At 39.5% G+C, this 10,525-nt stretch overlaps 1 protein-coding gene across 1 annotated transcript in view; it reads left to right on the forward strand.

Moving 5' to 3' along the window:
- Positions 1-8,591, forward strand: part of LOC105468519 (mitochondrial ribosomal protein L13) — a 50,047-nt gene extending 41,456 nt beyond the window's left edge. Inside the window, exon 7 of the mRNA XM_011718734.3 lies at positions 8,314-8,591. Coding sequence (XP_011717036.1) covers positions 8,314-8,335 — 22 coding nt within the window. The 3' untranslated portion in view covers positions 8,336-8,591. The remainder of the gene's footprint in view (positions 1-8,313) is intronic.
- Positions 8,592-10,525: the final 1,934 nt, after the last annotated feature.

The raw sequence follows: 10,525 nt of genomic DNA on the forward strand, positions 1-10,525 counted from the left end.
TGCTGCCACAGTTCTGGCAGAGCCCATACTTTTATACTTCCTCCAAAAAAAATCTGGAAACAAATTTGGGCTTCATTAGCCCTCTATTGCCTTGAGGTCAATGTCCACATTGCTTTATGTGGTTGATCATACCATTCAATTTTACTTCTAAATTCCACTGAAAGGTGGTATTGTCATTTCATTTCAATTAAATAAACCTTTTTGTGTGGAAACAACTGATGACTGTGACTAAACACATTTAATTCTATTGAGTGGAGTTGCAGACTTCTTGTGGGACATTAACTTAGATTTCTTTCCAATTGCATGACCACCACCTCCTTTGTAATTATATGAACCAGCTGGATGGGATAACAAATTGTTTCTTAAAATGTACTGGTGTCTCTTTACTAAGAACTGCTTTGAGTATATTGAGTCACATACCAAAGGTGAAAAGGGTATATTCTGGAGCTGCATGTAACTGTCATCAGATTGTTATTTCCCAGACTTTGGATGCAGTTTTTACATTTGGATAGAGATTTCACAAAGTGACAAAATTCTGCAGTTTATCTTCTTATTGTTATAGATGGCTGATATGGCAAAGCATACATGGCTAGTTTCCCAGATCAGTGCCTTTGTTGCTCAGAGTTTAATAATAAACAATTTAAAATTCTGTAGAGTTCTTTTACTTGGCTAGTAGACTGTCAGTCTTCTTAGGTAGGCTATGTGGTATCCTGTGAGTATTCAGTTTCAGAAAACATTTATAAATTTATAAATATAGAAAGGGATTAGTAGATTAAGTTGTTTTTGGGCAAACAAAGTCGTCTACTGTTTAAAGGAACTCAAACTATTACATATTTTTACAGTTGTCTTCGAAATACTTATTTATTTTCTTCAACATTTATTTTAAGTTCCGGGGTACATGTGCAGGTTGTACAAGTTTGTTACATAGGTAAACATGTGCCATGGTGGTTTGCTGTACAGATCAACCAATTCTCCAGCATCCATTAGCTATTCTTCCTGATGCTCTCCCTCCCCCAAACCCTCCTAACAGGCTCCAGTGTACGTTGTTCCCCACAACCCCACGTGTCCATGTGTTCTCATCTTTCAGCTCCCATACGTGAGAACATGCAGTGTTTGGGTTTCTGTTCCTGCATTAGTTTGCTGAGGATAATGGCTTCAAGTTCCGTCCATGTTCCTGCAAAGAACATGATCTCATTCCTTTTTATGGCTGCATAGTATTCCATGGTGTATATGTACCACATTTTCTTTATCCAGTCTGGGCATTTGGGTTGATTGCATGTCTGTGCTATTGTGAATAGTGCTGCAATGAACATACACATGCGTTTGTCTTTATAATAGAATGATTTATATTCCTTTAGGTATATACCCAGTAATGGAATTGCTGGGTCAAATGGTATTTCTACCTCTAGATCTTTGAGGAATTTCCACACTGTCTCCCACCAACAATGTAAAAGTTTCTTTTCTCCACAACTTTACCATCATCTGTTGTTTCTGGACTTTTTAATAATTTCCATTCTGACTGGCATGAGATGGTATCTCAGTTGTGGTTTTGATTTGCATTTCTCTAATGATCAATGATGTTGGCTTTTTTTCATGTTTGTTGGCCTCATGAATATCTTCTTTTAAGAAGTATCTGTTCATGTCCTTTGCCTGCCTGCTTTTTAGTGGGGTTATTTTTTCTTCTAAATTTGCCTAAATTAATTGTAGATGCTGGATATTAGACCTTTGTCAGATGGATAGATTACAAACATTTTCTCCCATTCTATGAATTGCCTGTTGACTCTGATGCTAGTTTCTTTTGCTGTGCAGAAGCTCTTTAGTTTAATTACATCCCATTTGTCAATTTATGCTTTTGTTGTAATTGCTTTTGAAATTTTTGTCATGAAATCTGCCTATGCCTATGTCCTGAATGGTATTGCCCAGATTTTCTTCTAGGGTTTTATAGTTTTGGGTTTTAGATTAAAGTCTTTAATTCATCTTGAGTTAAATTTTGTATTAGGTGTAAAGATGGGGTCCAGTTTCAGTTTTCTGCATATGGCTAGCCAGTTTTCCCAGCACCATTTATGGAGTAGAAAATCCTTTCCCCATTGCTTGTTTTTGTCAGATCTGTCGAAGATCAGATAGGCATGTGGTCTTATTTCTGAGTTCTCAGTTCTGTTCCATTGGTCTATGTGTCTATTCTTGTACCAGTACCATGTGATTTTGGTTACTGTAGCCTTGTAGTGTAGTTTGAAGTTGAGTAGCGAAGTGCCTTCAGCTTTGTTGTTTTTGCTTAGGATTGTCTTGGCTATTTGGGCTCTTTATTGGTTCCATATGAATTTTAAAATAGTTTCTTCTGATTCTGTGAAGAATGTCAATGTTAGCTCAATGGGAATAGCATTGAACCTATAAATTACTTTGTGCAGTATGGACATTTTCACCATACTGATTCATCCTATCCATGAGCATGGAATGTTTTTCCATTTGTTTGTGTCCTCTCTGATTTCCTTGAGCAATGGTTTGTAGTTCTCCTTGAAGAGGTCCTTCATTTCCCTTGTTAGCTGTATTCCTAGGTATTTTATTCTTTTGTAGCAATTGTGAATGGGAGTTGATTTATGATTTGGCTCTCTGCTTGCCTGTTGTTGGTGTATAGGAATGCTAGCAATTTTTGCACATTGATTTTGTATCCTGAGACTTTGCTGAAGTTGTTTATCAGCTTAAGAAGCTTTTGGGATGAAACGATGGGATTTTCTAGATATAGCGTCATGTCATCTGCAAACAAAGGTAATTTGACTTCTTCTCTCCCTATTTGAATACGCTTTATTTCTTTCGCTTGCCTGATTGCCCTGGCCAGAGCTTCCAGTACTATGTTGAATAGCGGTGGTGAAAAAAGGCATCCTTGTCATTTGCTGGCTTTCAAGGGTAATGCTTCCAGCTTTTCACCATTTAGTATAGCGTTGGCTGTAGGTTTCTCACATATGGCTCTTACTATTTTGAGGCATGTTCCTTCAATACCTTGTTTATTGAGAGTTTTTAACATGAAAGGATGTTGAATTTTATCAAAGGCTTTTTCTGTATCTATTGAGATGATCATGTGGTTATGTCTTTAGTTCTTTTTATGTTGATGAATTACATTTATTGATCTGCATATGTTGAACCAGCCTTGCATCCTGGGGATGAAGCTGACTTGATTGTGGTGGATAAGCTTTTTGATGTGCTGCTGGATTCAGTTTGCCAGTGTTTTATTGAGGATTTTTGCATCGATGTTCTTCAGGCATATTGGCCTGAAGTTTTCTTTATGTTGTACCTCTGCTAGATTTTGGTATTAGGATTATGCTGGCCTCATAAAATAGGTTAGGGAGGAGTCCCTTCTTTTGAATTTTTTAGAATAGTTTCTGTAGAAATGGTACCAGCTCTTATTTATACCTCTGATAAAATTCAGCTCTAAATCTGTCTGGTCATCGTTTTTTGTTTGTTTGGTTTTTGTTTTTTTTTTTTTTTTTGGTTGGTGAGCTATTTATTACTGATTTGATTTCAGAATTATGGGTCTATTCAGGGATTTAATTTCTTCCTGGTTCAGTCTTTGGAGGGTTTATGTGTCTAGGAATTTATCCATTTCTTCTAGATTTTCTAGTTTATGTGTATAGAGGTGTTTGTAGTATTCTTGCATGATGGTTTGTATTTCTGTGGGATCAGTAGTGATACCCCCTTATCATTTCTGATTGTGTCGATTCTCCTCTCTCTTCTTCTTTATTAGTCTAGCTAGCAGCCTATTTTATTATTATTATTATTATTTTTCCAAAACACCAGCTCCTGGATTCATTGATTTTTTTTTTTTTTTGAAGGATTTTCTTGTCACTGTCTCCTTCAGTTCTGCTCTGATCTTGGTTATTTCTTGTCTTCTGCTAGCTATGTTTGCTCTTGGTACTCTAGTTCTTTTTGTTGTGATATCAGGTTGTATTAATTTGAGATCTTTGTAGCTTTTTGATGTGGGCATTTAGTGCTACAAATTTCCCTCTTAACACTGCTTAAGCTGCATCTCAGAGATTCTGGTATGTTGTCTCTTCATTCTCATTAGTTTCAGAGAACTTGATTTCTGCCTTAATTTCATTATTGACCCAGGAGTCATTCAGGAGCAGATTGTTCAGTTTCCATGTAGTTGTATGGTTTTGAGTGAATTTCTTAGCCTTGAGTTCTAATTTGATTGTGCTGTGATCCGAGAAACTGTTATGATTTCTGTTCTTTACATTTGCTGAGAAGTGTTTTACCTTACTGTGATCAGTTTTAGAGTAAATGCCATGTGGCAACAAGAAGAATGTATGTTCTGTTGTTTTGGGGTGCAGAGTTCTGTAGATGTCTATCAGGTCTGTTTGATCCAGAGCTGAGTTCAGGTCCTGAATATCTTTGTTAATTTTTTGTCCCAGTAATCTGTCGAATATTGTCAGTGGGGCATTAAAGTCTCCCACAATGATCATGTAGGAGTCTAAGTCTCTTTGTAGGTCTCTAAGAACTTGTTTGTGAATCTGGATGCTCCTGTATTCGGTGCATATATATTTAGGATAGTTAACTCTTGTTGAATTGAACCTTTACCTTCTGTCTTTGTAAATTTTGGTTGGTTTAAAGTCTGTTTTATAAGAAATTAGGATTGCAACCCCTGCTTTTTTCTGTTTTCCATTTGCTTGGTAAATTTTTCCTCCATCCCTTTATTTCAAGCCTATGTGTGTCTTTGTTCGTGAGATGGGTCTCTTGAAGACAGCATACCAGTGGGTCTCAACTCTTTATCCAGTTTGCCAGTCTGTGTCTTTAAATTGGGGCATTTAGCCTATTTACATTTAAGGTTAATATTGTTGTGTGTGAATTTGATCCTGTCATGATGCTAGCTGGTTATTTTGCAGACTTGTTTATTTGGTTGCTTCATAGCATCACTGGTCTGTGTACTTTACTGTGTTTTTGTAGTGGCTGGTAGTAGTTGTTCCTTTCCATATTTAGTACTTTCTTCAGGAGCTCTTGTAAGGCAGGCTTGGTGGTGACGAATTCCCTCAGCATTTGTTTGTCTGAAAAAGATCTTATTTCTTCTTCACTTAGGAAGCTTAGTTTGGCCAGATACGAAATTTTGGGTTGGAATTTCTTGAAGAATGTTGAATATTGGCCTCCATTCTCTTCTGGCTCGTAAGGTTTCTACTGAGAGGTCCACTGTTAGTCTGACTGGTTTCTCTTCGTAGGTGACCTGGCCTTTCTCTCTCGCTGCCCTTAGCATTTTCTCTTCTATTTTGACCTTGGAGAATCTGAAGATTGTGTGTCTTGAAGTTGCTCTTATCATGGAGTACCTTACTGGGGTTCTCTGGATTTCCTGACTTTGAGTTTTTGGCCTGTCTTGCTAGGTTGGGGAAGTTCTCCTGGATGATATCTTGAAGTATGTTTTCCAACTTGGTTCTGTTCTCCGTTTTTCAGGTACCCCAATTAGTCATAGGTTTTTACATAATCCCATATTTCTTGGAGGTTTTGTTCATTCCTTTTCATTCTGTGTGTGTGTCTCTGTGTGTGTGTGTGTGTGTGTGTGTGTATAAATTGTCTGCCTGTCTTATTTCAGAAAGATACTTGGTCTGTTCTGCCATTGAGACTTGTGATTGCATTATGTATTTCTCATGTTGTATTTGTCAGCTCCATCAGATCAGTAATGCTCCTCTCTAAACTGGCTATTCTGGCTGTTGGCTCCTGTATTGTTTTATCATGATTCTTAACTTCTTTGCATTGAGTTACAGCACGCTCCTTTAGCTCAGTGAAGTTCATTATTACTCACCTGAAGCCTACTTCTGTCAGTTCAACCATCTCAACTTCAGCCCAGTTTTGTGCCTTTGCTGAGGAGGTGTTACAGTCATTTGGAGGAGAAAAAGTACTCTGGCTTTTAGAGTTTTCAGGGTTTTTGCATTGATTCTTTCTCATCTTTGTGGGCTTATCTATCTTCGATTTTTGAGGTGGCTTACCTTTCAGTGGGGTTTTTGTGGGGTCTTTTTTTGTTGATGTTGTTGTTACTTTGTTTGTTGTTTTTCTATTAACAGTCAGACCACTTTTCCATAGGACTGTTGCAGTTTGCTGGGGGATCTCTCCAGACCCTAGTTGTTTCAGTTTTTACCTTACTTGGAGGTATCACCAGTTAAGCCTGCAAAACAGCAACGATGGTAGCCTGTTCCTTCCTTTGGGAGCTCCGTCCTAGAGGGGTACTGACCTGTTGCTGGCCCAGACACTCCTGTAGGAGTTGTCTGGAGACCCCTGTTGGGAAGTCTCACCTAGTCAGGAGGAACAGGATCAGGGACCTGCTTAAAGCAGTCTGGCTGCTTTTTGGTAGAGCAGGTATGTTGCGTTGTAGGGGAGCCCATCCCCATCCAGACTGCTTGAACTGTCCAGAGACAACAGGCTGGAAAGGCTGAACTGGGTAGATGTTGGCCACCCCTCCTGCCAGGGGCTCCATCCCAGGGAGGCATGAGAGATCTGTCTGTATAACCCTGGCTGGAGTTGCTGAAATTCCTGGAGTTGCTGGTGCTCACTGGCACCAACTGGTGAGGAGGGATGGAGCAGGGTCCCACTTAAAGAAAAAGTCTAGCCACAGTCTGGCACAGCAGCTGTGCTGCATTGTGGTGGACTCCTCCTTGTCTGGACTGCCTGGACTCCCTGGAACTGGCAGGCTGGAATGACTGTGTCAAATGAACTGCAGAAACAGGGGCCGTCTCTCCCCAGGGCTCCATCCCAGGGAGAGATCAGAGTTCTGTTCATATGACCCTGGCTAGAGTTGTTGAAATTCCTACAGGGAGGCCCCACCCAGTGAGGAGGGATGGATTAGGGTCCCAGTTAAAGAAGCAGTGTGGCCATGATCTGGCACAGCAGCTGTGTTGCATTGTGGGGGACTCTTCCTTGTCCAGTGAACTCCTCGGAGTTGGCAGGCTGGAATGGCTGAGTTGACCTAACCACAGAACTGGCAGCTGCCCCTCCCCGCAGGAACTTGTCCATCTCAGGCAGTCTCTAGCCTGTTGCACTGGTTGGCTGGATTTCCAATCCAGTGAGGCTTAACTTGTGAGGTGCCGTGGAAGTGGGGCCCACAGAACAAGACTGCTTGGCTCCCTGGATTCAGCCCCCTTCCTCGGGGAATTTACAGATGGATCTCCTGCCTTAACAGGGATTCCTGCGGCTGGAATCTGTTAAACTCCTGGGTCTCTGTGTGAGCCTGAGCAACTGCTCTGCCAAGACTCTGCACAGCTCTGTGTATTGGACCCAAGGCCCTGTTGGTGTGGGCTCACGATGGTATCTCCTGATCCACAGGCTGCAAAGATCCGTGGGAGAAATGTGGTTTCCCAGGTGGGGTCACACAATCACTCACTGCTTCCCTTGGCTGAGAGTGGGGGTTTCTTTGGCTCCATGCCACTCCCAGGGGCGATCACTCCATCCTGATTTCCTTAGTTCTTTCTCCATGAGTCGAGTTGTCCGCCTAGTCAGTCCCAGTGTGAGAACTTGGGTATTTCAGTTGAAGGTGCTGAATTCACTTGCCATTTTCATTCGTCTGGGAGAGCTGCAGACCACGCTTCTAATCAGCCATCTTGGCCAAAATATCTGTTTGGTTTGTTCCTAACTTCCTTCAGAAAATTCCATATGGAAGCTCAACACCTACAAATATACTCTTGAAAAGATAACAGGACAAATTGTTTGCATTTTATAGTTTCCTATTTTTAATTTTCTCTATTGTTACAATTTAATACTTCTGAAAATTTTTTTAAAATTTACTAATGAAAGCAACTCTCAGGTGTGATTAATCTTATAATCACATAAATAAGGAAAATCAGTTATGTTTGTAAATAAATATTAGAGGACTGGTGTTTATATACTTATTTTGTATATGGATCATAATGAAAATTAAATTTAGCATATGATAATATAAATAGGAAAAATCACTTATTCAAAATTTGCATTTGTACTATAAATCCGTGTCTTTGATTTTTAAACTCTTAAAGATTACAGTAATCTTTTCAATAAAAACTTTATAAAAGTGTTTAAAAATGGAACAGAGACATTGAATTCAAGTTATTACTAAATACATTCTTATATAGGCACAAGGTGGCTTGTATTTATACTTTCAAAAAGACTTTGGAGTTGTCACTTAACTGTTCTACTTTATAAAGATTTGATGTTAATGGTTTTTTTTGGTCACCAAAAATTTAGATGTAGTGTTTGTAGCTATTTCTTGATGAACAGTTATTTTTATTTTAAATTGGAAAAATAATCTTCATCAGTCAGGAGAAAACGAAGTAGTGATTGATGAAGAAATATGTTGATTTTATCTTTCAGACCTGAAGATTATCGGCTATAGGAGAATAAGAATTGCAGAAAATAACAGTGAAATGATTGAAACTTTCTTCTGATGAGTTTCTCTAACCTACAGGATGGAGTAGAACAATTGCTACAGTTCAGCACCTGTTTTATGTGCCAAATCACTGGGGAAAGGTCAGGAAGGTATACTCTTCAATAAGAAATTGTCATTAAAATATACTATTTTATGGAACCATTTTTATGTAATCTGATTTGAATGTTATAGTTGATAATAATAAAATCACTTACTTTGTTGACTATTCAGTGTTGCATTTAATGATAAAAAATAGACCCTGTGTATAGAATTGCAGTTACACATTCCAAAAATGCCTCTTCATGCAGATTTTCTCAAGGTGCAGGTCACTTTTCTTGTCCCTTGTGAACAAGCTCTACCTTCACTTTTCATTTCAGTGGCTTTTTTGTTTTGTTTTGTTTTTGTTGTTGTTTTTGTCGAGACAGAGTCTCGCTCTGTCGCCCAGGCTGGAGTGCAGTGGCGCGATCTCAGCTCACTGCAAGCTCTGCCTCCCAGGTTCACGCCGTTCTCCTGCCTCAGCCTCCCAGGTTCACGCCATTCTCCTGCCTCAGCCTCCCGAGTAGCTGGGACTACAGGTGCCTGCCACCATGCCCAGCTGATTTTTTTGTAGTTTTAGTACAGACGGGGTTTCACCGTGTTAGCCAGGATGGTCTGGATCTCCTGACCTCGTGATCCACCCACCTCGGCCTCCCACAGTGCTGGGATTACAGGCGTGAGCCACCGCGCCTGGCCTTCAGTGGCTTTTTTAATCTAACCTGTCATCCATCTAAATTCATATTTGCAGCTTAATAGGGTAAAGTTTGCCCTGAAATATTTATAAACTATTATCTTTTTCTGTGTCCCATATAGCCTCTTGGCCCCACATGACACCAAAATAAATAATGCCCATCTGCTCATTAGAAATCCCTCTTTCCTGCCGGTGATTGTGTTTGTAGACTCTCCACACTGTTTTCCCATATCTATCCTGTTGGCTTCCATTCATGTCTGTACTGGCACTTAGATTGGGGTGCTAGGATGACTATTGCTGTAAAATATGCTCTCTAGAAATTAAGATACTGAGCCACTGCATTTGGGCATTTTTATGGTGGTATTTTTTTCTTCTCTTTCCCTAGCCAATCAAGGAATGAATTTCAGACCAACTTTCCCATTCATTCAGCAAACATATATTGAGTACTGCTATATGCCAGGCACAGTGCTAGGTCCTGGGAAAACAAATCATACAAGTCGCCCCCAACACTTCTGTGCCCCATCAAAGAGTCTGTCGTAGGATGGGAAGGAAGTGTAGATAGATTGTAAACAAGTAAAACTGGTTGTCAAAAGTGCTGATATAACTGTGCGAATTATGATGTAAACATGTTTAATAACTGCATTAAATATGACATAAGCACTTAGTATGTGCCAGGTACAACCACTTTATATGAATTATTTAATACATACTGTAATGGAGGTACTGTTATCCTCCCCATTTAAAGGGGACACAGTGAAGCAGCAATAAATTAAGTAATTTGGCCAAGGTAAATATCAGGATTTGTATCCAGTCAATTGGGTTTGAAAGCCCATGGACTTAGCCACTGCTAGATGAGAAAAGGTGAGTATGTTTCTGTATTACAAATTCTTTAACAAAGCATGTATAACCTGGCACAGGTTAACAACTACCATTCAGAAGGAAGTCTGTTACATTTTAAGGTGTTGGACCAAAAAGAATCTCCCCTTCTTACTTTTGATGGAATAGTCTTAGGGGAGTGAGCCAATATGAAATAAGTCTCCAGTTCCCAATACATCAGCTTTAATAGGAATTTTTGCCCAGTGTCTACTAAGCACCTGGAACAGTGCTGGCACATATTTGTCAGATGGCTGAAGGACCACTGAAGAAAGGTCCTTATTTTTAACAAAACTTGAGTGTTTGAGCAAGTAAGATGATAGAGACATGGTCTATAAGAATGTTGAGCCAAATCATTATAATATGAAGTATTCAATAAGAATATTGAGAATAATCACCATAAATGTCACTCTCACTTGCTGTGTGTGAGAGGGAGGGTTGCCCAATTCTGCTGATTCATGTAGACCTAAACAGAGGCTATATTGGTGGACTGAACTGCTCCTACTGCTTGCTGTTAGGAGATAAGTCCATTTTGGATTCAGAGAAAACTGAAGCAG

Source organism: Macaca nemestrina, chromosome 8 (genome assembly GCF_043159975.1).
Source record: "Macaca nemestrina isolate mMacNem1 chromosome 8, mMacNem.hap1, whole genome shotgun sequence".
Taxonomy (NCBI): Eukaryota; Metazoa; Chordata; class Mammalia; order Primates; family Cercopithecidae; genus Macaca; species Macaca nemestrina.